Source organism: Pomacea canaliculata, linkage group LG7 (assembly GCF_003073045.1).
Source record: "Pomacea canaliculata isolate SZHN2017 linkage group LG7, ASM307304v1, whole genome shotgun sequence".
Classification (NCBI taxonomy): Eukaryota; Metazoa; Mollusca; class Gastropoda; order Architaenioglossa; family Ampullariidae; genus Pomacea; species Pomacea canaliculata.
This window is the reverse complement of record NC_037596.1, coordinates 28,108,581-28,133,262: the sequence shown is the minus strand read 5'-3', so window position 1 is coordinate 28,133,262 and position 24,682 is coordinate 28,108,581. Positions and strand designations below refer to the sequence as shown.

Sequence of the window (24,682 nt, the reverse complement as noted above, 5' to 3'; positions counted from 1 at the left end):
AAGGATACGATTGAGCAAATTCATACAACTAGCATCGTTTCACCTATCATCAACCAGCCGGCACAAACAAGAGAAAGACCCCACTCAATGACTAGCTCTAGCTAAGCCTAAAGGTTTTGATAAGGAGAAGAAACGGTACCTTAGATGGGGACGAGTGACATATTTGAAATCTAGACCTTAGTTGTTGGCGATTTGAATGTGACAGTGGGCATGGAAAAAAATCTTTACCTGCCATCCATCGCTCAACACTACCTCTAGAGCTGTCTTGTGCTGTAGTTGTAATTACAGAATCTTTCATACATGTAAGTGATGATTTATGGTTTTCTGATGGCTTCGATACTTATATTTATCATATATTTTTCTTGGGGAGCTTCTTTGTTTAGGGAAACAGTAATAATGATTTTCATTGATATCAGTACAACTTTCTCAGACCCTAAACATTTTCAGCAGGTTTGTAGCAAGCGGGGGGAAAAGGGAAGAAACTCCTGCGGCATTAATTGCGTTTGTAGAGGAGATTATCTCCTTTTCCCTGGACGCACTTAGTAAGTACATGTATAATCACGACTGGTGTTTTTAAAAACTTTAGAAGCCAGCAGAAATGTGTCATTGACATACCTTGGACTCCTAATATGAACAAACCACCGGAAATTTGTCTTCCACTTACCTTTGGTTAATCTCACTAGGACGAGTAGCAAGCAAACCTTCACTAGACTGCTCTTCATTGCTTTAATCCAATTGAAAGAAAATCTTTGCAATACTTGAAAACAATTAGGAAATATTCATAGTAATATTTTTATGTCATTAAGTGAGACTGTTTCGCGGTCTTGACCTGTTCTTATCAAGTAGCACAAAATATTTAAGCGATATGACACGTGTGTTGTCAAACAAGGAAGTAAGCTGGTGTATGTGTTGTTACTGGCAAACAGCCATGCCCTACATTTCATTACTTGCGGTCATATCAATACCCGAGTGTTTTTTCTTAACTTTACAAACACAGTGGCATTAGCTGTGTGTGCTTAACAAAAACACAAATATCACCACAGCCCACTCCCATGCATGAACACAACTGCAATATCTTTATTCTGTCACCATTTCATGGGTTTTGAAATATAAATAATCTATTCATACATGTTAATCTTTATAAATAGTATCTATTATTCACATACACACACTCACTGGCTGGCTTATCACAGCTAATAAAAAAAAAAACTCAACAAAATGATTTCAGTCTTGCGTCTACCCGACATGTCTCTGTACCCCGCTCACTCTCCTGTCCACATTCCTGTGCACACTACACACTGATATTCACTAGAGAACTGGGTCAAACACCAGGCCCATGACAGCCTACAATATTCTTTCGTTGCAATTTTCCTCAAACTGTAATTAAAACTAAACGATCATGCAAACACTTTTACAAAAGTGCTTCTTGTCTCTCTCTAGCAGGTGCCTAAAGTTACTCTAACATTATTATTCTATTTTATTGACTTGCTCCTGTTTGTCTTTATTAATTTAACTGGACTAATCTACATCCCACTTCTAAAGACAAATTACGTAGTATATAATGGGTAGTCGGTTTCCAGGTGTTTATACTGATGTCCGTGTACTACTTATTCCACTCCAAGGGCTACTTGCCTCGAGCATGAGTGTGTGTAAATTCGCCATTCGGTATAGTATGGTTAAATCGACGATATCAGCAATACTAAAACACAGAAAGGTAAATGAATCAATTCTTTTACATTTGCCAAATATTTGTTATGGAAAAAATGTTCGACATTCAAACTGATCAGCAGGAGCCTTCTAGAACTGATTATGGTTAAGTGCCAAGGTACCATTGTATACCTGAAGTTACTATTTATTATTATTATTATTAGATATGACAGTTATCACATTATTACAAAACCATTTCCATTCTCAAGACACATTCATTCAGTATAGAAGGGGGGGAAAAGAGTAGAGAGGAAAGATGTGGAGGAGTGAAAGATAGAACTAGTGAGTTCATCCCAGCTTCTACTAACTGTGCTTTTATTAATAATTTTTGATATGGTTTCCACATAACTTCAAATACGTCTAATTTATTACTTAAACTACTATGGTATCTTTCTATATTATATCTGTATTTTACAGTCTTCAAAAAAAAAAGCGTGCATAGACGGTATATCGTTTTTCCATTTGCATACATAATTGTAAGATTTTGCTAACAAGATAATTAGGTCTAACACTTTGTCCGTACAAATGTTGTCCTGTACACCAAATAAAATAAGTTTTTCAGCAAAATTAAAATTTCTTAGTGTTGTACATTTACTAATCATGACTGAATGTAAATCTATCCAGAAAGCACTAACAAGTTGGCATTGCCATAACAGATGACTTATTGTCTCTTCATCGTTAAGACATATAGCACATTTGGGGGAATTTACGATCTTTCTTACAAAGAGAAACCTGTTAGTTGGCAAAGTTCTGTGGAGAATCCTTAACTCAGGGATGCCCAACCTACGGCCCGCGGGCCATATCGGGCCCGCGACGCGGTGCCATCCGGCCCGCGAAACTAATGCCCACAGTGCAGGAAATCGGCATGTTAGTAATATAAAAAGACCTAAAGAAACGAAAAAAAGGGAATAAGAAGTATTTATCCCCACGTAGGGGCGTCTCTCAATCTTTTTTTCGATGGACGAACATTTCTATTCAGTGCTCCAACTTGGTGTCTACGATGCAGCCGGACATTCAGAAGTTGGTTTCGGGAAAACAATTTCAAATATCCCACTAGTTACTACATAATTAATGGTAGGTACAACTTGTTTCTAATAAAAATGGTATCTGCTCTATTTTTTAATTCTTTTTTCGTATTTTTGCGGTGAAGCGGCCCGCGACACGCATGTCGGAAATGTGTATGGCCCGCAGGCCGAAAAAGGTTGGGCATCACTGCCGTAAATAATCAAACACATCTTTGCGTTTCATATGGTTCCCAAGGCCATTACAGTTAAAAGAACAAATATTAACGCATTTCTTAGTATCCATTATAGTAGATAAGTAAGTTGTACAACTGTACAATAATTAGCAAAAGACCTTGAAATATACAATAATGTGATGCAATATTATTTGGACAATCGACATCTAATACTTTAGTTAATACTGTAAAATAGTGCTAAGGCCTATGGTTGAGAAAGTTTTCTCTTGGTTTAATACCAAATAGGGGGGTTATCGGTGAGTGCAACATTAAATAAGAGATAATATCAGAAATGTTGCAATGATTCTTATAACTTCACTGGGTCTTTTCAATGTCCCAAACTCTCTACAATTATTTTGAAATAAAGAGAAAGATATTAAATTATATAGCTTGTACATAAGTGGACCTGGAGATGTCAGTGCTAGAAGTAAGAGACAAAAAGAGGATAGCAGAGTTATTGGAGTTAAGAATAGAAACGCATAGCCAACACACATAATGGTACACACAACTCACTCTCGCTGACAATACACACTTGCACTTACAAATCATTTAGAAGGGTTTCGCAGCTCTCCTGCACAAATCCCTCTGTCTCTTGAATATGACGGTTTATTATGAGTAATCTGTTATAGAGTATTTGGAAGAAACTTCCGTCCTGGTTATTAAACAAGTCTTGTCACTCGATCTTTTGCTTGTGAAGGGGGAGCATATCAAAATGATGAGTACATCCTTTCGGTGAAAAATCATCTGGTAAAGGGTAGAAAGTTTACATTCTAAACACATACATACTATACACATTTAAATTATTGGAATCCGAATGCCTCGTTTTCTTCACTATCACCTTGAGAGATCCATTCGCTGTCACTCATGTCACTCTGACTGCCCGCTCTGCTCTGAGACATGTCACACGACCTTTGACACCGCCCCTTGTGCAGCCCGCGGCCTCGGCCTTGACATTTAGTAGTCCTTGCCGTACCCTGTTGTTGGACTCTGATAGGTCTTTCCCTCTGGTCAGTCAGTTCGGTCTGGTGGTGCTGTCTCTCTCTCTTGTAAAGTTCTGTGCTGGCTTGTCGTTGTTGAGATCAGAGAGAGCCCTGATCTGCTTGCTAACTCCAGAGCGAGTCTTCACAAAGATTTTGCCCATCTTTGTCCAGCACTGCTTGACTGTTTCTGTGTGCCGGGCCTGCTGAAGAAGAAGGTAATTGTGCTTGGAGAGGTCTTCCACGATGACCACCGATCTCTGTCCTGGCTGTGCTTTCTGTTTCTTCCTGTTCTTGATTATTTCTTCACGCGTCTTTCTTGATACAAGGCGGACGATGATCGGTCGTGGCTGGTTCTGCTGTATAGCCTTCTCCCTATAGTCGATGGACAGCATCCAAGTCTCTTTATATTTTTTATTTTAGTCCCAGCTTTTCAAGAATAGTTTTAAAACAGTTTCCTGACACTCTCTGATTGTTTCACCTTCCAGTTCCGCGATGTTTTCGTGTGAATATGTGCAAACAATCGCACACATTCATATTTGAAAGTCTTCGTCAAACTGTAACAACCGGTGTGTATTGCAAAGAATAATTGCAAGACAAAATCACAAGCTTTATTGCACAAAAATTCTGAATGAAAACAAATTTCAATTAATTATTATTACCAATATAACCATAAAAGGGAGACAAATCTTTAATAATCAAACTGACAATATCCTATCAGCAAACAATTTAAAAGGGATTCGTGTTAAATTTTATTCTCACTTTTCTTTCATTAATTCGCATTCACTCACGAACACACGCGCATAGAGAGAGACAGGGACAGAGAAAAGGCAAAGATAAATGGTTGAAAATATATATATATATTAAATATACGATTTCATGTTTGTATAAAACGTACCTGCTAATCTAATAAGTAGTCTACACTTCTTATGATTCATAGTAATGCAACAGTAGTCACCGTATATATAGATATATCCTCATTATCATTGTTTTTCTCAGGTTTCTCTTTCTTTTTGTTTCTGTTGACATTTATAAGGTAATGAGGTGAAAAAAAGACGTTTTGCTAAATTTACAGAAAGTAACTTTTTGAAGATCAAGCAAGATTGCATTAGTCATTAAGTTTCATAAGAAACAGAATTTACATAAACCATCCCATCTTAGTTAACGTAGCTGTATTCTTCTTTCTCTGTGCCCGATGTGTCACTCACAACTGAAACAAAATATTGTTATTTTAGTCAAAACATTATACACAAGACAATATGAGAAACATGTTCTATTTGTCATTTAAATGTGTACTTCTTTAAACATTACTCCTAACACCCTTTCCCATCATGCTAGTCCTTCTTCACACCCTTCCCTGCTCGTCTTTATTATGATCTTCTTATTTGGTTCTTCTTTCTTTTTTCTTTATTTGTTTTTATTCATCATTATTACTGTTGTTTATTCTTTCTTAGTTCATTTTGTTGTTGTTGTTGTTGTTGTTGTTGTTGTTGTTTTGTTGTGGTTTTTTTTTTGGCTTTCCTGTCCCGTGGGGCTCTGCCTGTTTCGTTCTTGTTCTTAGGCAAGAAGAGTATCATGTTCTCTAGAGTAACGACGAGAAGGATAGACGAACAGATTCTGTGCCAGCAAAAAGAAAATCCCTCAATGTCAGCGTGAATGACGGAGTTGGCGAGAATGTAATTAGTAAGAAGTGATTGTTTAATTCTCAGTTGTGCGTGCCCTATTATTAAAATAGAAAATAATCAAAGAAGTAAACGTGAACGGAAATTATAATTATTGAAATACCTTCGTACGGCGACATTGCCGGTGCATTCTGGTATCGCTGGATCTCTTCATAGTGGGACCTCTTGCCTACATCCTGCATTTTTAATCCGGCATACAGTGAAGTTTCTTGTTCTACGACTGAAAACATAAATACAGTTGCCTTTTCTCATTCTATATGTTTTCTTAGGTCTTTTGAAAAAGTTGTGAATGTTTTGTCTGAAATATTTTAATGTACCTCTTAAAAAAAGCAATGAGAAGGATTAAAGTATTACGAAACAAAAATATATAATTCATACGTAGATAAAAATTGTATTACTTATTTGTAAATTTTATCTGTGTTATTGTTGTTTTTACTTATTCAGAATCTTTGCTATATCAATGTCACTTTTTATGTATTAAAGACTAATTAAACAACATTGTACAGTGACCATATAATAAAAATATAATTTTGTTTCCTTTATTATCTTGCATAATATATATATATATACACGAAAGTAGGTAACCAATCTTTATACGATGCCTTCTGTCAATACTGTTTATTAAAAAACATAAATTATGAAGACGCCATCAAATTCATTCATCATGTCCGATTAAATTATACAACATCTAATGATGTTACCTTCTCTTGAGGTGCATGCTTTTGAAATCGCCGAAGATAGGCGTTGATCTGATGAGTCACCACTAAAAGAATGATAATAAAAGTGTTGTTATTTGATTAAATAATGTTCAGTACAACAGAATTAATCTGGTTTCCTTCTTTATTTAATACTTATATTTTATTCACATATGTCCAAGAAAGGTCTCAGTCGCAGTAGTAATTGAGTTTGTAAGGCACATCTCTCTGTCTAGATGCTAAATGAATGTGCTAGGCACAAAATAATCAAAATCCACCAGCGTCCCGTGCAAGAAAATGCTTACTTCGTCTGATTTTGATGTTGACGTCTTTCGTTGACACCATCTGTGAATCAAAACAAATGCCTCTAGTCATCTGGAGCAATATTTGACTTTAAGCCTCTCCATGCCTGTATTTCTTGGTATAAATTTGATAGTCACACACACCTACAGGCTAGAACTCACACATATAGACTCACATACACACAAACATGTCCATGCACGCAGGCAAACTCACCTTAAAGAACTTGGTTAGACTGTAGGTAAAATTCATCAGATTTTTGCTAAATATTCCCAGTTATTCTAATTTACATTAATAACGCTATGAATTGTACCTGCCACATATTCAGATAAACAGAGAAACATAAAACTGTAAACCTCTAGCACATGGTAACATCCATCCCCATCGCCACATCCAGACGACAAAACCGATAATTACAACAACGACAACTGCCAACACCACGGCCAGTCCGGCGATTATTGCTTTGTCGTCTGTCTTTGTGGTTGTTGTTGCTGGCTGATCCTCGTCTAACGTCGCTTCTGTCAACATATCAACACTGAAAATTCTCATTTTAGTTTTCTTCGTCGTCAGACGACACTCGGTATCTTTACGAGTGCGCACATGTACACGTTAAACCTTCGAATAATCTTAAAGTTCCATGTTATCATCTACTATGTTAATGATGGCTAATCATAACTGTAACCTAAATCCAAAATACATCTGTTAGATATATATATATATCTTAAATATTTACTTTTTTCTAAATATGCCATTAACCTAGAAAACAATCGAACTGTGGGCAACAATTTTTTTAACTTGGCAGAGTTCAATAAACTATATTATTTTTTTCCGAGTCAACGAGTCCCAAAACATTTTAAGGGTAAGCATGTTGCCATAATGATTTTAAATTTTGGAAAAATAAATTTATCAACCCGATGGATCAACCTTATATGACAATACTAAAACATATGAACAACAAACAGTTCATTATTCTTTGTAAAATATCGCTTACGTTTGACAGAGAAGATGAAAGACATTTCTCCCTCACTGTTACTCAAATCAACTTTGTAGAAACCTTCATCTTGGTGTGTTATGTTCACAACTCTGATAGTGCAGATGACTGTAGCAGGAGCCAACCAGCTTCCAGTACATTCCACAGAAATACTGTTTTCCTTCGCGAGATGTCCATCAGAATTTTCATTAGTGCCAAGATAAATTAATTTCTGGACCACTGGTGTGGGGTAAGCAGTCAATTTAAAACTGAAATGTCCTTTACTATTTATCGAAACGACTGATGGGGGAATTCCATCAAAATCAGCATTTCTGGGAGCACCTGTCAGTAAAAATAGAAAATATGCGCTAATAAATTTGAAAATCACATAAACATTCACTGTTTCTAAAAACATAATTTTATAGACAATTTTACATCACTGCCTTGCTGTGAAGAATATGCTGCTTCATGATCATAGATTAGAGTGTGTATGTCATTACCATTTTGAACATACTTTGTTGTGCAGATTTCCTGTAAATAACTTACTAATTTTGTAAAAGTTTTTTTTCAAGATGTAGCCCTAAAATTTGTTTTGAGAAGTGTAAATTCTCGCACTGCCGATAAAACTTACAGTACACAAGTAACGTGCGACTCTGACTGTCCTGTCCAAGACTGTTGTTGACATCACATCTGTAGACACCGGAAGCTTCACATGGAACTTGCTCAATGCTGAAGTTGACCTTTGAACTCTGCTCGTTAGCAGAGATGTCTGTAGGTTGACTTTGGCTTAAAGATTGTTCTGGATTTGTTAAGTTAGTGAGTCGAATGCTCGGAGCAGGTCTGCCATTACAAACGCAATGCATGTCCACATGAGATTTCTCCTGAACATTCACAGTCATGTCATCCACGTTGTTTATGGTAAAGCTCAGGACACTGGGAGAGTCTGCAGACATAAACATTGCATTGCCAATGATAATATGTGAAAAAGATGTTATAGTTATGTATTGATAATGTAATAAAACTAGTGGATAAGTTTAATTTCTACTTACAACCAACAATAACAGTCAGTATGGCAAAAGATGTTAGAGGTAAGCGGCTGTCGTTGTTCACTTGTTTCGTGACCACCGTACAGTTGTAGTCACCGTTGTGGATGGTGTGGTTAGCAGATGTAATTAGCAGCTCGCTTGAGTTAGAGTAGACATCTTTGTTTTCACTCAGCCACCGGAATGATAAAGGGGATGGGTTGCTGTCAGCAGTACAGTTGATGTGAACCCTCTTTCCTTCGGCAACAACACACTGTTTGTAATCAGACAGGCTGGAGACCTCAACACAATCATTGCCATCAAAAACATGTGTGAAGCTGACGACAGGTTCATCTAAAAAAAAGTAAAGACAACACGTGTCACACAATTTTCCACATACTAGCATAATGCAATTTGGACAAAACTTGGAAAATCACTGTTCAAATAAAGTGTAAACCGTATGTCTACAAATTCTCTTTCCGTTTTTAGTTACGCTTTTAATTATTTCGAAATAAAATATTTTTATGACATGACACAATATCCTTGTTGGTGTCCCGATAGCTTCTTAGCCTCACATGTCCTATGCATCAAATTCTACCCTACCAGACTAGTGTAGTACGACTGTTTGCAGACTGCCCTGGAAGTAGATGTTACCTGTGAAGTACTGAGGAGAATTGTTTGAGAAAGGACATGGAAAACTTTCTAGACTTGCTGCAATGAGGCTTTCATGAAACGTTATTGGTGATGACCTGATGTACCAGTGTACAATTCATTTATTGATGGAATTAACTCAACAATACTTCCGAGCTGGTAAGCTCCCCAAATGAGAGCTTGACAGATGGCTTTACTGACAAGGCTCGCATCTCTGGCTTTTCATGAGTGAAGACTATCAAGCTCTGCAAACGATACCCTGAACATTTTGTATTTTTTCCAAGCCACATCCTGAAATATGGTGTTGGTTACTTTTTACCGTGTCACATAATCAAGCCAGGCAAGCTTGCTATAATGGTTTTTCTTTCTGACCCAACAGGGAAGTGACTGTGATCTGTCATGCTCGTTGGCCTTGTGCCTCTTGTAAAAATTGCTTTGCAATTTATGTGGGGACTTGGTATCATTTAATTGATTCGTTTTTCTGTATCAACAAGACTACATCTTGCGGTGAAGCAAGACCGTTACAACTAAGTTCGATGACTTCAGAGTGAAATGATGAATAACAGAAATGAAAAGTAAATTTGTGGGATACTCATGTCAAAAGTCAATGGTCAATATCTATTCTCTAAGTAATGCAGATGACACGAAGACATAAATACTAAAATGTATTGTGCTTAGAGGAATCAGAGATGGGGTCTGAATTATAAATTCTGATGCCTGTTAACATATTGTTCACTGCAGATATTAAATAGAAGCTACTAACCCTTTGCTTGTGGACACTTATGTATACCAGATAATTAAAAAAACAGTACTATTGGTAAGGATTTCAAGTTGCCAGAGACTCACAGTAGACCTGTAGGACAAAAGTAGCATCATCAACAGGCCGCCTGTTATCTGTGTAATCGTTGCTGGCCCTGCACTTCACTGTTCTCCCGTTATCTTCTCTCGACAGGTTGTAGAAAGTCAGGTTACTCCCTGAATCCTGGCCTATAGCGGGGACAGGCCAGGTGTATGCAGCTTCCGGTCGACCTGTCTGATTGCTCTGACATCTCAAGATACCCGACGAACCCGCCAGGAAAGGATACACAGGTCTTCCTGTTGTGTCACCGAGTGGAAAAATTACTGGAATAGATGGAGGAGCTGAAACACAAGGAGGCATAGTTTATTTGTTTAAAAAGGTCGACAATAAAATTAAGTCATAATAATAATAATTTACTTTTGTAGGCAGGGAATTTATAAAAGGCTAATAAGGCAACAGAATTATATTTGAACAATGTATATCAAATCCAAAAGCTTTAAATACTGTTTGAAAAACCAACACAGATATATCACTAGAATGTTATTCATTATAAAATAATAAACTGTTTAACACGAAAAATGTCCTTTTAAAAATCCCTTTAGAAAGAAAAAAGCTTGTAGAAAAATAAGAGATGAAATAAAAATAAGTATCCTTAATACCTCCGAAAAATATTTTAAAGACAGCAGATAGTCACTGCCAAATTTGTGTAGAATTTTATTTTACAATTATTTTGCCTAATTGTTTTAGATTTATATTGACATTAGTACAAATATTCGTTAGTGAAACTCACTATATACATTGATGATCCAGTTAGCTTTTTGTCTGTACCAATCATAACTTTTCCATGCGGCAGTACAACTGCAGTTGCCATGGTTGTTTGAAGTAACGGGATCAAAGGTCAAGCTGCTGGTGACACTGGATGAGTCCAAGCTGCTGTCAGGTGTGTCGGTCCTGTTGGGGCAGGTAAACGTTATGACAGTATCGTTAGAAGGTTTACTGCCTCGTACTGTACATGTTAGAGTGAAGGTGTCTCCCTCATACACAGGCTGGCCCTCAGGGAGAGTCGGGTTTCCTGTGATCACTGGCGGCGATGTAGGGGGGTCTACAGAAAACAAAACGAATATCAAATTACTGGTGCTAGCAAACATTAAAGTTATTTATTGCAAAAAAATATTTCTTCATCAAACCCTTTACACTGCACAACATTTTAGGTAGAAAACTGTGCATAAGTAATTGAAGAGACAATGCAGTAAAGTAAAAAGGTGTCCTGCTAATATTGTGGTGTCGTGAACAAATAAAAGTCTCCTTCTTGATAGCAGTGTACTGCTAAAGTAGTTCGTTTATTTGAACTACTCGAACAAAACAGTATTTTACAGCCTTGTTTCTACCCACGAGAGTAAAATATGACACAGACCGGGTATTGCACGTTTCTTTATAAGTAGATGTATATTTCATGTCCCAACAGTTTAAAGGAGACACAATGAAGGATGCTGAATACTCACAGTTGAGTGCGAGTGTCACACTGCTTGAGTTGGTTCTGTTCGTGACAGGGTTTGTGGCCAGACATTCAATCTTGAGACCATCGTCATCAGGAGGCCTGGGGGTCAGGGTGCACAGTTGAGTGTTGCACAGAACACTTTTATTGTCTGATCTGATCCAGGTGATTGTGGAGGATGGATTGGACCCGGAGACTGAGCAGTTCAGACTTATAGCCTGTGAACCATTTGTATCAAAGGGCTGCGGGCTGACCACTGTAGCTGTCACAGTTCTTGGTCCATCTAATAAATTGTATCAGAACACACTTAGCAATCATTTTCGTAATCTTGACAACAAAAAATTATTTACATAAACATTTCAAGTATTATAAGTTGTACAAAATTAAAGTCTACTACATTTCAGACATTTTTTCAGTCCCAGTCCAGATAACCACGGAATATTCTAACCTACAACAGTATAAAATTATCTAATAATTGCTTATAAAATTGAACAATTTTGAGAAATCTCATAAAATTCACGTGTTTTTGGTTTTATTAAAGATTTAAAGCGGATAGATCAAGGAAAATATCAACATTTGGTCGATTATTTGTACCAATGTTGTTCACAATATTTGAAATAACTCAAAAGAACTTCGCTAAAGCATATCTGTAAGTACTACTAACGCTAAGCCTCTTGTATAATTACTATTAATGATGTACAAATCTTGCTAAACAGACACATTTAAGAACGAGTATTTTGTAATTATTGTCAAGAGCGTGTTTCGTGGAAGCCTAAGCAAGATTGGTTTTTTTATACCCACCTGGCAGTTTGTGAGTGAGTCAAGGGTAACAAATACAAGGTGTTGGCGTCTCCCCAGACAATTTATAACATTTATAATATCGGATCATTCTCACAAATTCATGGACAGCATACACAGGTAGACATAACGGAGAATTAGACAAAAACTCAACTCACATGCCACGGTCAAGATATACTCCAGGGACTGCACGACTGTATTGTTCCACAGGAGCTGACAGGTGTGAGTGCCTGTATCTCCAGGCTGAACAGCTGAAAAACGCAGTTGTGATGATCTCGTACTATTCCACTGCAGTTCACCAGGAGGACTGCCCAGGTCATTCGCAAAACATGTGCAGCTGAGATTCCCACCTTCTGGTATGTATTGTGGACAGTTGTGGGAAGGTTTACTGCCAGGGAGACCTGTCAAAAAAAGATAAACTTGAACCACAGATGGAAGCTCCTCGAAAGTTGTATACCTGTGTTTGGTATCCACATTTATGAATTATGCATTTATGTATGAGTTCATGTGTGTCGCGTGTCGCATTTCTGGCTCAGCACAGGTGGGGGTAAGGGATTAGGGAGGGAGGGGGCCTTACGGCCATGACGACACTAGTTCTGTCCCTTGGCCACGGTAGACAAGCCTTCATTACAAAGGACCCATGCGACCCTTTCTCTCCCGTAGTTCTGCCTTTTCTTTGGGATGAATAGGGCGGACTCTTCCCATGGTGTGCGGACACCGCGCTCGCAGTATGAGGTGGTGTGGAGAAAATCGCGTTGAGCCTATGTGGCGTTGCGTTTAGGTCCTTTAATCTGTTTGTTTCTTTCTTTCTTTCTTTCGGAGTCTTTTTTCTATTTTTGTTCTTTTATCGTTAATAAATGTATATTTTGTACTCTCCCAACGAGTGAGATGGCAGGACAGTTAGAAAACCTTGTATGGGTCTCATAAACACTCACGGATTGTGTTATTTCCGACGAAACTCGCATTGACTGTCACTTCACCGGGAACAAGAGTCACACGGTAAGTGTACTGACCGACAGGTGGCAGGTAACTGGTCATGTTACACCATCCACTGACCTTAGGCATAACTGTCATTGATGTGTTGGCGATAAGGATTTCTTCTCTTGACTGCAAACCACGAACAATATTTTGTACAGAATAAATATAATGATTTTGTAAAACTAAGTCATGATGGGATAGAAATACATATTTTCTATTGGTCTACTGTGCAGGCACAAAATAGTGTGAGAATAATTCTGGTAAAGCGATCTTATTTCATGTCGGTCTTCATTTTCAGTAGATTACCATTTCCATCGTATCAGCTCATAAATCAAATAATAATTTAATAGACATTTCAGTAAATAAAATTGTCATTGAACCTGTTTAATTAGCGTTTGTGTGGATCAGTAATCACCTCTTTAATCTGGATCCATGCGCACCGGTATCTGTTTTGAGCTGAGTAGATTTTTTCCGTGCTACACTGACCAAACACACTCCAGGTATCTTTCCTAAACTGAACTGTGCATGATATATTGGTACCTGCAACTATAAATAACAGTCAGATTGTTATTTTCAAAAGTCATAAATTGAATTAGGGAAATAACTTTACTAACTTCGATTAAAGGTAAAGCAAAAATGCTGGCGATGTAATCAGAGACAAGAATACAAGTTAGTAATGATCGATCTGGAAATATATTTTCCTTTATTTTGAGTCGACACTTCTCCACTTCTCCTCCTTTATTTTGCTCGTTTTCGTCTTGTTTTCGCAACCTAGTTTTTGTAATATAAAAGAAAATTTAGTTTCATTGAAATAATCAAACTAAAGCTTGAATGTAGCATGTACAATAAATGCCTTACTTATGTAATCCAGGCGGCAGTTCGCTGATCCATTCAGTGTTGTTCCATAAGCAGCCGTGCAGCGCAGTCGCCCATTGTCAAATAATCTAGTACTTGTAACGGCTAAAGCATTAACGACCATCACACTTGTGTCATCAGAAGTTCTGGTCGGTAGAAAAAGGGGGCTGACTGGTTGGTCACAAACATACTGACTTCCGGCTGATAGACGAGGCTTGCATTCACCAAGACTGGAGCTCGCTCCTGTAGCAGGCGCCCAGTGGTCCCACTGCACTGTGTGCTGTGCTGACAGCCCTGTACAGGTGAAGGTGTTATCCTGTTTATTCCCGTCCACTTCCCAGTAACTGTCACTTGTAGCACACACTGCTGCAATGTTTGCTGAGGAAGAAATAAACAAATATTTGTTTGATTCTCACTTGAGTAGTACAAATTTTCATTTCCCTTTTCTATTTCCTTCCTAATATGAAGCACCTTTGTTAAAAATGAATTTTCATTTTTTAAAAAGTCACGTTTAGATTCGCTTTACAGAACTTTAAAATACTGCTATAATTTCTATCTTGTGTAATTATCATTATGGTGTATCTATACGTGATTTTATGGTAAACCTCTTCCCTTTCTTCAGTCCATCTTTGTCCATTCACTTCATTTGTATTGGCCCACTCATTTCATTCGTCTGCGAGAGGCAAGATCGATGAGAGCGGTGAGATCAAAGGTTTTTATGAGTGGCCAGCAACATTGGTACTCGTCTAGTTAGAGACCATTGATAGCTGATGTAACGATGGTCATAGAGATGCTGCAATAAACCTATGCCACGGATGAAATGCGCATTAGTACAATACCTTAGTCCCATTAATGACCAAGGAAGATGGACAGGAATATGAGGAGCTTACCTCAAGCTACACCAACTGTGAAAAGAAACCCAGTATGAAATAGTTTTACGTATATAGATGTCACACACGGGTGGCTTGTAATGCAAGTGAAGGAATGATTCACTACTGCGCGGGCAGGTCGAGTAATCAAGTAGTTTATTAGATTCTAGAAGAGAAATAGAGAGATCATAGACTGATAAAAAGAGTTTTCACCGAAATGCATTTTGAACTTCCCAATCTTTAGTGGTACCATTTAAAGCTCACCCATTCTTTTCCTGAGAAAATCATGCCTACTGTTTTCGATACAAAAGCAGAGACAAGCATTTCAGAGAAAATGCGCTTTGTATCACTTCTTTTGATAAAAGCAGACAGTCTTACATACTTAATTAACCCAAATGAAACATGTAATAGTTACTATGTGTGACCTTACCTTGACTTAATCTCACCAAATCAAGCAGCAGGAAATACTTCAGTAATTCACCCGCCATTCTACGGCTCATCTGAGTTGAAGTATAGTCAGGACCACACCTCAACTGAAGAAATGTAAGAACATATCATATTAATAATTATGATTCCCAAACTATTATATTGCGTAGTCAGCTGTATTGCTGAATACTTAATGGAAACATCGTCTATCTTCACTAGATACTCAGAGATAATATGCAGAAGAAAGTAAAAGCAAAATAAATATTTTTTTTTAAATCCCTATACCGCCAGAGTCAAATGTTTTTAGAATCAGTTTTCGTCTATAAACACATTTTATCGTAGAAGAATAACTTCCTCTATTTAATAAGATAACGGGTGATAACAAGCAATTTCCAGCCTGATTGTTTGTCATGAACATCAGTCCAGCTGATAAATATTCTTTTCCCACGTGTATCTAGAAAGATATGGGAAACAACTCTTTCGGTATTTACATTTCAGAATTTATCTCCTTTTTTCCCAACACAGGCTATGTATAGACAGGCGGTTGGTGTTCTAAATGCTTAATGCACCCAATGATAAATGAAGTTACCTTGAGTTGAAGTTAATAACACGAAAAAGGAGCAGCACTGTAGCAGGCCATTCTTCATTGTCTTGGCTAACTTCGTGTAAGACAGTCCCAGATTGTGGAAAAAACATATAAAATGTAAGTCATCTGCTGTTCATATCACTGTCTTTCTCATTTGCTCAGGACTTATCGCGAGCTTGCACTCTGTGAGCTCAGTCATCTGACATGTCCGCTTCTAGATCAGGAAGTAAATTGAGGTGTGTGGTTACTGGCAGACACATGCCCTACATTTCTATGTTTATGAACTTATCAATGCCAACTAGTTTTTGTTCAAGGAAATGTGTAAGTACTTTCCTGTATTATTGATGCTGTAGAGGCTAAGCCACCACAGCAGGTGGCCTTGCTCGTGACCTATGCGATGCTATGCAATGCATTAACCACAATAGAAGTCTTGAGCTTGTAATTCTGTGCGTGAATGAATGAAGACATAAGGGAGAAAACACTGGAATATTTAGAAATTGTTCCACTGCTGATTACTTCCCTTTAACTCCTGGAAAAAGTAAACCTAATGTATTTCGTTATGTTTGAAAATCGGCGAAGGTCTAGTCGATCAAGCACCATGTCGAAGTCGGTTACCGGTTACTCAATTCAACATGGATTTGTACTCAAACAACCGAAAATGAGAGAAAAAAAACAGTAAGTAATATTTAAATTCAAATATATATTCTAATAAAATATATGCTTGTTTGATACTTTCTTCGGGTCTCGTGGGCTAGCATCACGGCTACAACATAGCTCGCTCTTGATGCGACGACTCTGTACAGGGTTAGCTGTTGGTATGGTGATTTTCTGATCAGACTTTGAAATCGTGTTTTGTTCTCTCAAAAGCTACTTCTCTGGTGGCTCCATAGTAGGTATTGCAGTAATGTTGTAACAATATTTATCGGCCCTGCGATACTGAATTCTCGATCAATAAAAGGAGGATTCATAGGTCCTTTTATTTCTTTGTAAATCTTCAACAATGCTTTAAAATTTAGATTTAAAAGTAATTGAATTTGCATCATTAAATAGTTAAGTTGTTTGTGTTGGTGAAAATATTGAAAAAAAACTCTTTCAACTTTTAAGGATAGCGAAAAGTTTTTTAATGTGTATAAAATCTTGATTTAGCACTTGGAGCACTTCTTAAACAACTGCATTCCTCAGTTCATATATGTGGGTTCGTTTCTCGTCATACGGCTGCTCACATCTGAAACCATATTGCGGTTAAAAAATCTATAACTTGTTAAAAACATTAAGCTTTTTGTTGTATTTATTTAGAATATGTCAATTAAAAGTTCTAAGCAGGCACAGCACTACCAAAAAAAGCGATACTACAAGTAAGTATGAATCATTAAGGTTAATTATGATCAATATTTCAGTGAAAAGATGGTAATTCTGACTTCCTTAGTTCAAAGTTTTCTTACAAAATTAATATAAGTATATTGGAATTTACTTTAAAACTTAATTTTGCAGGTTGTTCAGCAAAGGTTGCAAAGAAAAATTTATCGCCTATTCACAAAGTACAAGCAAAATTTTAAAAGTTCGTTCATATGCGTCCTACCTTCATAAGAAGATATTTCCGAGACATTTTGCTGTCCCCGTATTCCTTCATAGTGTGATCGCATTCCTACATCTTTCATTTGTAATGCATCATAAAGCGGAGTCACTCTTCCTGCAGCAATAAATGACAAATATTTCTGTTTTCTTTATTAAGTAGGATGCCGTTGTTTTGCTGAGGCATTTTTTTTACGAGAGAGCAGATCTCTAAACATTTTTTAGAGTTATTGTTCTTTATAAAGAATTCTGAAATATTTTGAAACTTCATTTGTCAATGATATCTTTCGCACCTGCATTTATTCAACGGACGTCTCGAGTTTACCAGGGGAACATTTATTTCTCCACTTCCATTATGTCCCTTTACACTAAAAGCGCGAAGTCGTCGCTAAGTAAAAAAAAAACAATTAAATAAACTAATCAATCAGCTCATGCAGTCAGGAGGAAATTGTTCAGTGGTAACACTTAAATTAACTATTGAACATAATCACACCTTCGCATATATCAGAATAAATTAAACTGCGTCTCTGTCTATATTTTGAGATAGTATAGACATACTGTGAGGGACTTACCATCTGTTGTGCCTGAAGTTTCTGTGGTTACAGGAGTCAAGGATTGTTCTGATATAACGCCGCTGCAAGTATACCAAACTTTTATTCTCAAAAACTAAAAAGATTTACAACCGAATAACGAGAGCTCGTATCAATATTATCCAATAGTAAACAGTTTTGCCATAGTCTTTCAGGCTGTATTTTGTTAAACTAACTGCGTACAAATTACCACGACTTACCTTCTTTGGTTTTGCTGCGTGTTTCTTTGATTAGCTCTATCTGCAATTCAAAAATAGTATATTAAATCATGTTTATTTACATATATCATTTTGTTGACATAACAGTCATGTCTTTCTTAACTGTAACTATGTATGCAGATATAAACATGAACATGAACACAACATCTAAAAGAAAGCACACACACATACACACAGAAAGAGGAAGAAAACACAACAGTTGTGATAAGTTGTACAGTATATCATTACCAGCACACGGTAAAGTCCATCCACGTCGCCATACCCAGATGACGGTCACAAGAATCAACACAACGACAACGGACAACATCACGGCCAACACGACGATTCCAGCGATTTTCTCGTCTGTCTTTGTGGTCGCCCAGGCCTGCTGGTCATTCTCTGACACTGTATAGGTCAATGAAAATCTCTGAAGCTCATTTTTTCATTTTTCCCATTTTCCATTTCATTAGAACAAACAAAATCTTTAGCATAATACAGAAAAGATAAGATTCTTAAACGCAAAAAGAAATATATTTACATACTTCATTTTAAATTAGTTTAAGATAAATACAAATTCATACTGATTAGTCTATAAGAAGTAGAATAATAAACAGTTAACTTTAAATAAGGTCATGTGTTTGATTTTACATTTAGGACTAGGTTTGTTTTTTTATTAAAGAGCCTTCGTGGGTTTGTAAATTGTTCCCCTGGCTACAATTACCTTTGACAATGAATGTGAAAGGCAGGTCTCCTAAACTGTTGCTGAATACGATTCTGTAGAAGCCCTCGTCATTATGTGTTATGTTGATGACTATGACATTACAGGTGACTAAAGCTGGTGCAAGCAAAGTAGTGGAACAGGCAGCATAAACACTGTTTTCTTTCACTTGGTGTCCACCAGAACTGTCGTTTGTGCCAAGATAGGTTGATGACTTAATCTGTGGTGTAGGGTAAGCCATCATGTTAACTGTTAGCACTCCCAAACCATTTGTTACATTGACAGATGGAGGATTCCCATCGATATTGGTTCTCCTGGGGGCACCTGTAATATTATATTTTAAGGATGTAATTTTACTCAAAAAAAAATTACAAGACGTCTGACTGTTATAATACGTACTGACATTAAAACTTAAAACTATAGAAACATTTATATTGACTAAAACAACAAATGTAAACTAAGATTAATTTCGTAGCTTACATCATAAATTGTTTGTAGAAAAAATTTCCATTTCTAAATTCACAGCACAAAAGAAAATATAATATGGTTTTTAACTAGGAAAAACAGTTATTTTTCTCACAACTACACTCTTTTTTACATTTTATAGTTCTTAATATTGTATGTGAGTTTATTTTCATACCATGTTTTTTTTAGATAATATTCATTAAACCCCTTGAAAGTTAGATTTTGTTTCTTTAAACAAGTTAAAAGCCCTGAAAGTTTTTTTTCTATTATTTTACGCTTCAAACACTTACAGGACACCAGTAGTGTACGACTCTGACTATCCTGTCCGATGCTGTTGTTGACCTCACACCTGTACACTCCTGACGCCTGACACTGTACTTGATGTATACTGAGGCTGACCTCCCCTGACCTTTCCTCGCCAACATCGTCATCTGCAGGCTCACTGTGATTGAGAAACTTAGAAGGTTCTGCTGCATTTATCAGTCGACTGCTCGGATTGGGCTTTCCATCAAAATAACATCTCATCTCCACATGAGATTTCTCATCAACGTTGACTGCCTTGCTGTCAAAGCTATTTATATTAAAGGTCGGCACTTTTGCAGAGTCTGTCGGAAACAGTGACATTCACAATTAATTTAAAAAAGAAAGAGAGAGAAAAAATCACAAATGAATACAGAATTGGACATAAAGATAATGATAACGTCTACTTACATCCCTTTTTTAAGACATACTCCACAGATTGGACAACCGTGTTGTTCCAAAGTAGCTGACAGGTGTATGTCCCATAGTCAAATTGTTGTACGTTTGGAAGACGTAGTTCTGATGAAAGAGAAGTATTCCATTGTAGTTTACCAGGTGGGCTACCCAGGTCACTGATAAAACATTTGCAGTTGATTGCGCCACCTTCTTGCACATACTGTGGACAGTTGTGGTAAGGTGTGCCGGAGGGGCGACCTTTCTTGACAATATCAAAAAGATATTTAACTTTTTAAAGCAAAAGCTTAACTACTCACTTGCTCACAAAGTTAGGAAAAAAGATAAAAACTCACACCTATTCATACTACTAACATTGAATCATTGTAATACGTTTCTGTAAATATATAAAAATTCAAAAGACAATATACGATTTTTTCAATTACTTTAGAAGCTCAAAGAAATAGTCTATCTTTATGTCTATTTTTAATATTTCAGGCATGTAGCTTAAACCAGCTTAGCAGTTTTGCGTTTGTATTTATATTTTATTGTTTTGTTATGATGTGATAGATATCAGTAGACATTTGTATTAAAGCTCAATTCTTAATATTTTTTCCATCCACTTTCGACGATGGTTCCGATAAGTAACATTCAAGTAAAACAATCAATCGCATAATAGCTTAAAACAAGAGGTTAAGGTATACAATGTCACATTACTTTGAAACACTTGCTTTCTGAAGTCAAAACTGCATGACCGGAAGAAAAATGGGTTCCGTAAATATCTGAACTGAAGATGCAGAACTGATAACCAGCAACTTCAAACGGTTCTTGTGACAGTAAGAACGACTTACGGATTACATTACTTCCGATGAAACTTGCAGTCACCCGGACTTCTCCGGGAACAACAGTCACGTGGTAAGTGTACTGATCATCAGGCGGGAGGAAGCTGGTGAAGTTGCAAGAGCCATTAACATAGATTCCGACGGATGGAGCAGTCGACATTGAGACATTGGCCAAAAGTTTCTCTTCCTTTGTTACCTAATAAACATGAAAAAAAATGTTCGAGTTATCAACTAAATTGAGCGTCTTATTCTTTAAATAAAGTTAAAATAACTGTAAATATTTCCTTTAAAAACTTATTTCGATTTATATTCCGATAAATTTTGCGCACACCCATATATATATAAGCAGGTACTGCTTACAGGGAAACACATTTATACAAAATAGGCTTTTGAAACATAGACTATAAAAATGGTAAGAATACAAACATTTTACTCAATTTTGAGGTTATCGACAACAGGGAAAAAATCTTTAAAAAATCTCAAAACTTCAAAGAGATTAATATAGAGATAGGAAAAAGTATATCGGATTAAGAATTTTATCTTGGTGAACAAGATTTTCGTTTTAGTATATAACTAGTAAGTAGCACATTTTGATAAATATGTAACCAATATAATCATCTGTTACAAATTTTGAGAAAAGTGTATATAATAAAGTCATTACAGTAATGAGATAACTGCAACAGTGTAAAGTTATACACGACCCAACATAAAAGTTATGGTTAATAGTTAATTACCTTTACAGTTTTCTTTATGACATAAACACTTATCAATATTTACCTCTTTCGTCTGAATCCATTCACATCGATACCTGTTCTGCACGGAATAGGCTTTCTGTATGTTACACTGGCCGTACACAGACCACGTGTCGTTACGAAACTGAACTGTGCATGATGTGTCTTCACTGGCATCTGGCGACATAAGTAAAATAAAAACAATTTTTATCTAAAGATGGAACATGCTAATGTAGAGTTCTGGCATCAAGAAAGAGCTAAAAACTGTCAGACACGCAGAATTAGATAAGTAACAAAATTGTAAGATATCATGCAGATATCTGTACGGACATTTGTCAATCTCTATTTTTATTCACACACAAAGAAACATGCATTACATATATATATATAAGCAGAGCCTATAGTCGCCTATCGAAAACTAAAACTTTTGCTGCTCTATCAAGCAGGACCAGTCACCTTTCGGTAAACAGGTGCAAGCCCCGAGTTTTTCCTGCCATTTACTCTACAAAGTTTGGGTGCGGCATCATCCATTCGTGTGACCAACGGGGTGATGGGCGGAGGGCACAAACACAGTCAGAGATAAGCTCTACCCTATGCAACCTATCTCGCTACACTATATTCAGTACAAACGAGCGATTTCTGATGAAAGATGGTATAAAATTCGACTGAAAACATGTAAAAGTGTCTTACGTATATAGTCGAAGCGACAGCTCGCTTTCCCCACAACAGTCCCTGATCGCGTGGCATAGCACAGAAGCCGAGAGTCTTGATACAGGCTAGCATCTCCACCAGCAACTGGATTGATGACCATAAGACCGGCGTCAGCAGATGTTCTGCTTGCTATAAAAATTGGTTGCCCTTGCGAGTTGTCACAAACAAACTGAGTTGGTTCTGCTGTTAGAGGTTTGCAATTGCCAAGGTAAAAATAATCAGTGCTGCTTTTCCAGACATACCACTCTATAGTGTCCTGTGCTGTCAGTCCAGTACAGGTGAAGGTGTTGTTCCTTTTGTCCTGCTGCACTTCCCAATAACTGTCGCTAGTGCTACACTGCGATGTCATGTTTCCTGATAAAAAAAATTTTTTGATAATTATTGCATCATTATAAATACTTCATTTCCTTGATACCAATGCAGAAACGTATGTATTTTTCTATCAAATGAAACATATGTTTTTATTTTGCTAGAGGTGGCCAGACTAGGAAAAAAACGATGACTTGTCGTTTGTTAACCAAATGTTCTGCTAGCACACACACACACAAGGATACGGCTGGGCAAATTCATACAACTACCATCAATTCACCTATCATCAACCAGCGGCCACAAACAAGAGAAAGACCATACTTCACCCGAGCAATGACTAGCTCTAGCTCAGCCTAAATGTTTTGACGAGGAGAAGAAACGGTACCTTAGCTGGGGACGAATGACCAATTTGAAATCTAGACCTTAGTTGTTGGTGATTTGAATGTTCCATGTGACAGTAGGCATAGAAAAAAATCTTTACCCGCAATCCATCGCTCAACACTACCTCTAGGGCTTTCTTGTGCTGTAGTGTAAGTACAGAATCTTTCATATATTTAAGTGATGATGTATGGCTTTCTGGTGACTTCGATATTTGTATTTATCATACACTTTTCTTCGGGAGCTTCTTTGTTTAGGGAAACAGTAACAGTGATTTTCATTGATGTCAGTACAACTTTCTTAGACCCTAAACATTTTCAGCAGATTTGTGGAAAGCGGGGACAAGGGAAGAAACTCGTGCGGTATTAACTGCGTTTCTAGAGATTGTCTCCCTTCCCCTAGACACACTGTAAGTTTAATCACGACTGGTGTTTTTAAACACTTTAGAAGCTAGCAGAAATGTGTCATTGACATCCCTTGAACTGCTTATATTAAGAAACAACTGGAAATGTGTCATGCACTTACCTTTGGTTAATCTCACTAGGACGAGTAGCAAGCAAACCTTCACTAGGCTGCTCTTCATTGCTTTAATCCAATTGAGCAAAAATCTTTGCAATACTTGAAAGCAATTAGGAAATATTCATAGTAATATTTTTATATCATTAAGTGAAACTGTTTCGCGGTCTTGACCTGTTCTTATCAAATAGCACAGAATATTTAAGCGATATGACACGTGTGTTATCAAACAAGGAAGTAAGTAGGTGTATGTGTTGTCACTGGCAAACAGTCATGCCCTACATTTCCATACTTGTAGTCATATCAATACCCGAGTGTTCGTTCTTAACTTCACAAACACAGAGGCATTCGCTAACAAGTATGTGCTTAACAAAAGCACAGATATCACCACAGCCCACTCCCATGTATCAACACAACCGACAATATCTTTATTCTGTCACCCTTTAATGGGTTTTAAGATATTAACAATCTATACATACATGTTAATCTTTATAAATAGTATCTATTATTCACATACACACTCACTGGCTGGTTTATCACAGCTAATAAAAAACCTCAACAAAATAATTTCAGTCTTGCGTCTACTCGACATGTCTCTGTACCACGCTCGCTCTCCTGTCCACATTCCTGTTCACACTACACACTGATATTCACTAAGGAACTGGGTCAAACACCCGGCCCATGACAGCCTTCAACATTCTTTCGTCGCACTTTTCTTCAAACTGTAATCTAAACTAAATGATCATGCAAACACTTTTACACCAGAGCTTCTTGTCTCTCTCTCCCTTTAGCAGGTGCTTGAAGTTATTCTAACATTATTATTATTCGACTTTATTTACTTGCTCCTGTTTGTCTTTATTAGTGTAACTGGACTAATTAATCTACATCTCACCTTCTAAAGACAAATTGCCGT

General features: G+C 37.0%; 4 protein-coding genes and 1 long non-coding RNA gene across 5 annotated transcripts in view; all 5 read right to left on the bottom strand.

The window, feature by feature from the left end:
- Nucleotides 1-10,216, bottom strand: part of LOC112568878 — a 36,644-nt gene extending 26,428 nt beyond the window's left edge. Inside the window, exons 1-2 of the mRNA XM_025246392.1 lie at nucleotides 10,088-10,216; nucleotides 8,618-8,944 (exon numbers count right to left, since the gene is read on the bottom strand). The gene's annotated coding sequence lies outside the window, so the exon portion shown is untranslated. The remainder of the gene's footprint in view (nucleotides 1-8,617; nucleotides 8,945-10,087) is intronic.
- Nucleotides 10,217-10,345: 129 nt separating this feature from the next.
- Nucleotides 10,346-11,657, bottom strand: LOC112569467. The gene is made up of 3 exons (XR_003100434.1): nucleotides 11,543-11,657; nucleotides 10,831-11,142; nucleotides 10,346-10,381 (listed from the first exon to the last, which is right to left on the bottom strand). It is a non-coding gene; the product is annotated as an uncharacterized LOC112569467 (long non-coding RNA).
- Nucleotides 11,658-11,978: 321 nt separating this feature from the next.
- Nucleotides 11,979-16,224, bottom strand: LOC112567585. The gene is made up of 7 exons (XM_025244280.1): nucleotides 16,051-16,224; nucleotides 15,466-15,568; nucleotides 14,170-14,544; nucleotides 13,727-13,857; nucleotides 13,269-13,440; nucleotides 12,492-12,734; nucleotides 11,979-11,983 (listed from the first exon to the last, which is right to left on the bottom strand). Exons 2-7 carry the CDS (start codon nucleotides 15,533-15,535, stop codon nucleotides 11,979-11,981), a joined length of 996 nt encoding a protein of 331 aa, XP_025100065.1. The 5' UTR covers nucleotides 15,536-15,568; nucleotides 16,051-16,224.
- Nucleotides 16,225-18,227: 2,003 nt separating this feature from the next.
- LOC112567584 lies at nucleotides 18,228-20,375 on the bottom strand. Its single transcript, XM_025244279.1, has 6 exons — nucleotides 20,321-20,375; nucleotides 19,880-20,194; nucleotides 19,128-19,448; nucleotides 18,690-18,811; nucleotides 18,410-18,449; nucleotides 18,228-18,253 (listed from the first exon to the last, which is right to left on the bottom strand). The coding sequence occupies exons 1-6, from the start codon at nucleotides 20,373-20,375 to the stop codon at nucleotides 18,228-18,230; spliced, it is 879 nt and encodes a 292-aa protein (XP_025100064.1).
- Nucleotides 20,376-21,603: 1,228 nt separating this feature from the next.
- Nucleotides 21,604-24,274, bottom strand: LOC112567582. The gene is made up of 4 exons (XM_025244278.1): nucleotides 23,779-24,274; nucleotides 22,546-22,920; nucleotides 21,902-22,032; nucleotides 21,604-21,609 (listed from the first exon to the last, which is right to left on the bottom strand). Exons 1-4 carry the CDS (start codon nucleotides 23,834-23,836, stop codon nucleotides 21,604-21,606), a joined length of 570 nt encoding a protein of 189 aa, XP_025100063.1. The 5' UTR covers nucleotides 23,837-24,274.
- Nucleotides 24,275-24,682: the final 408 nt, after the last annotated feature.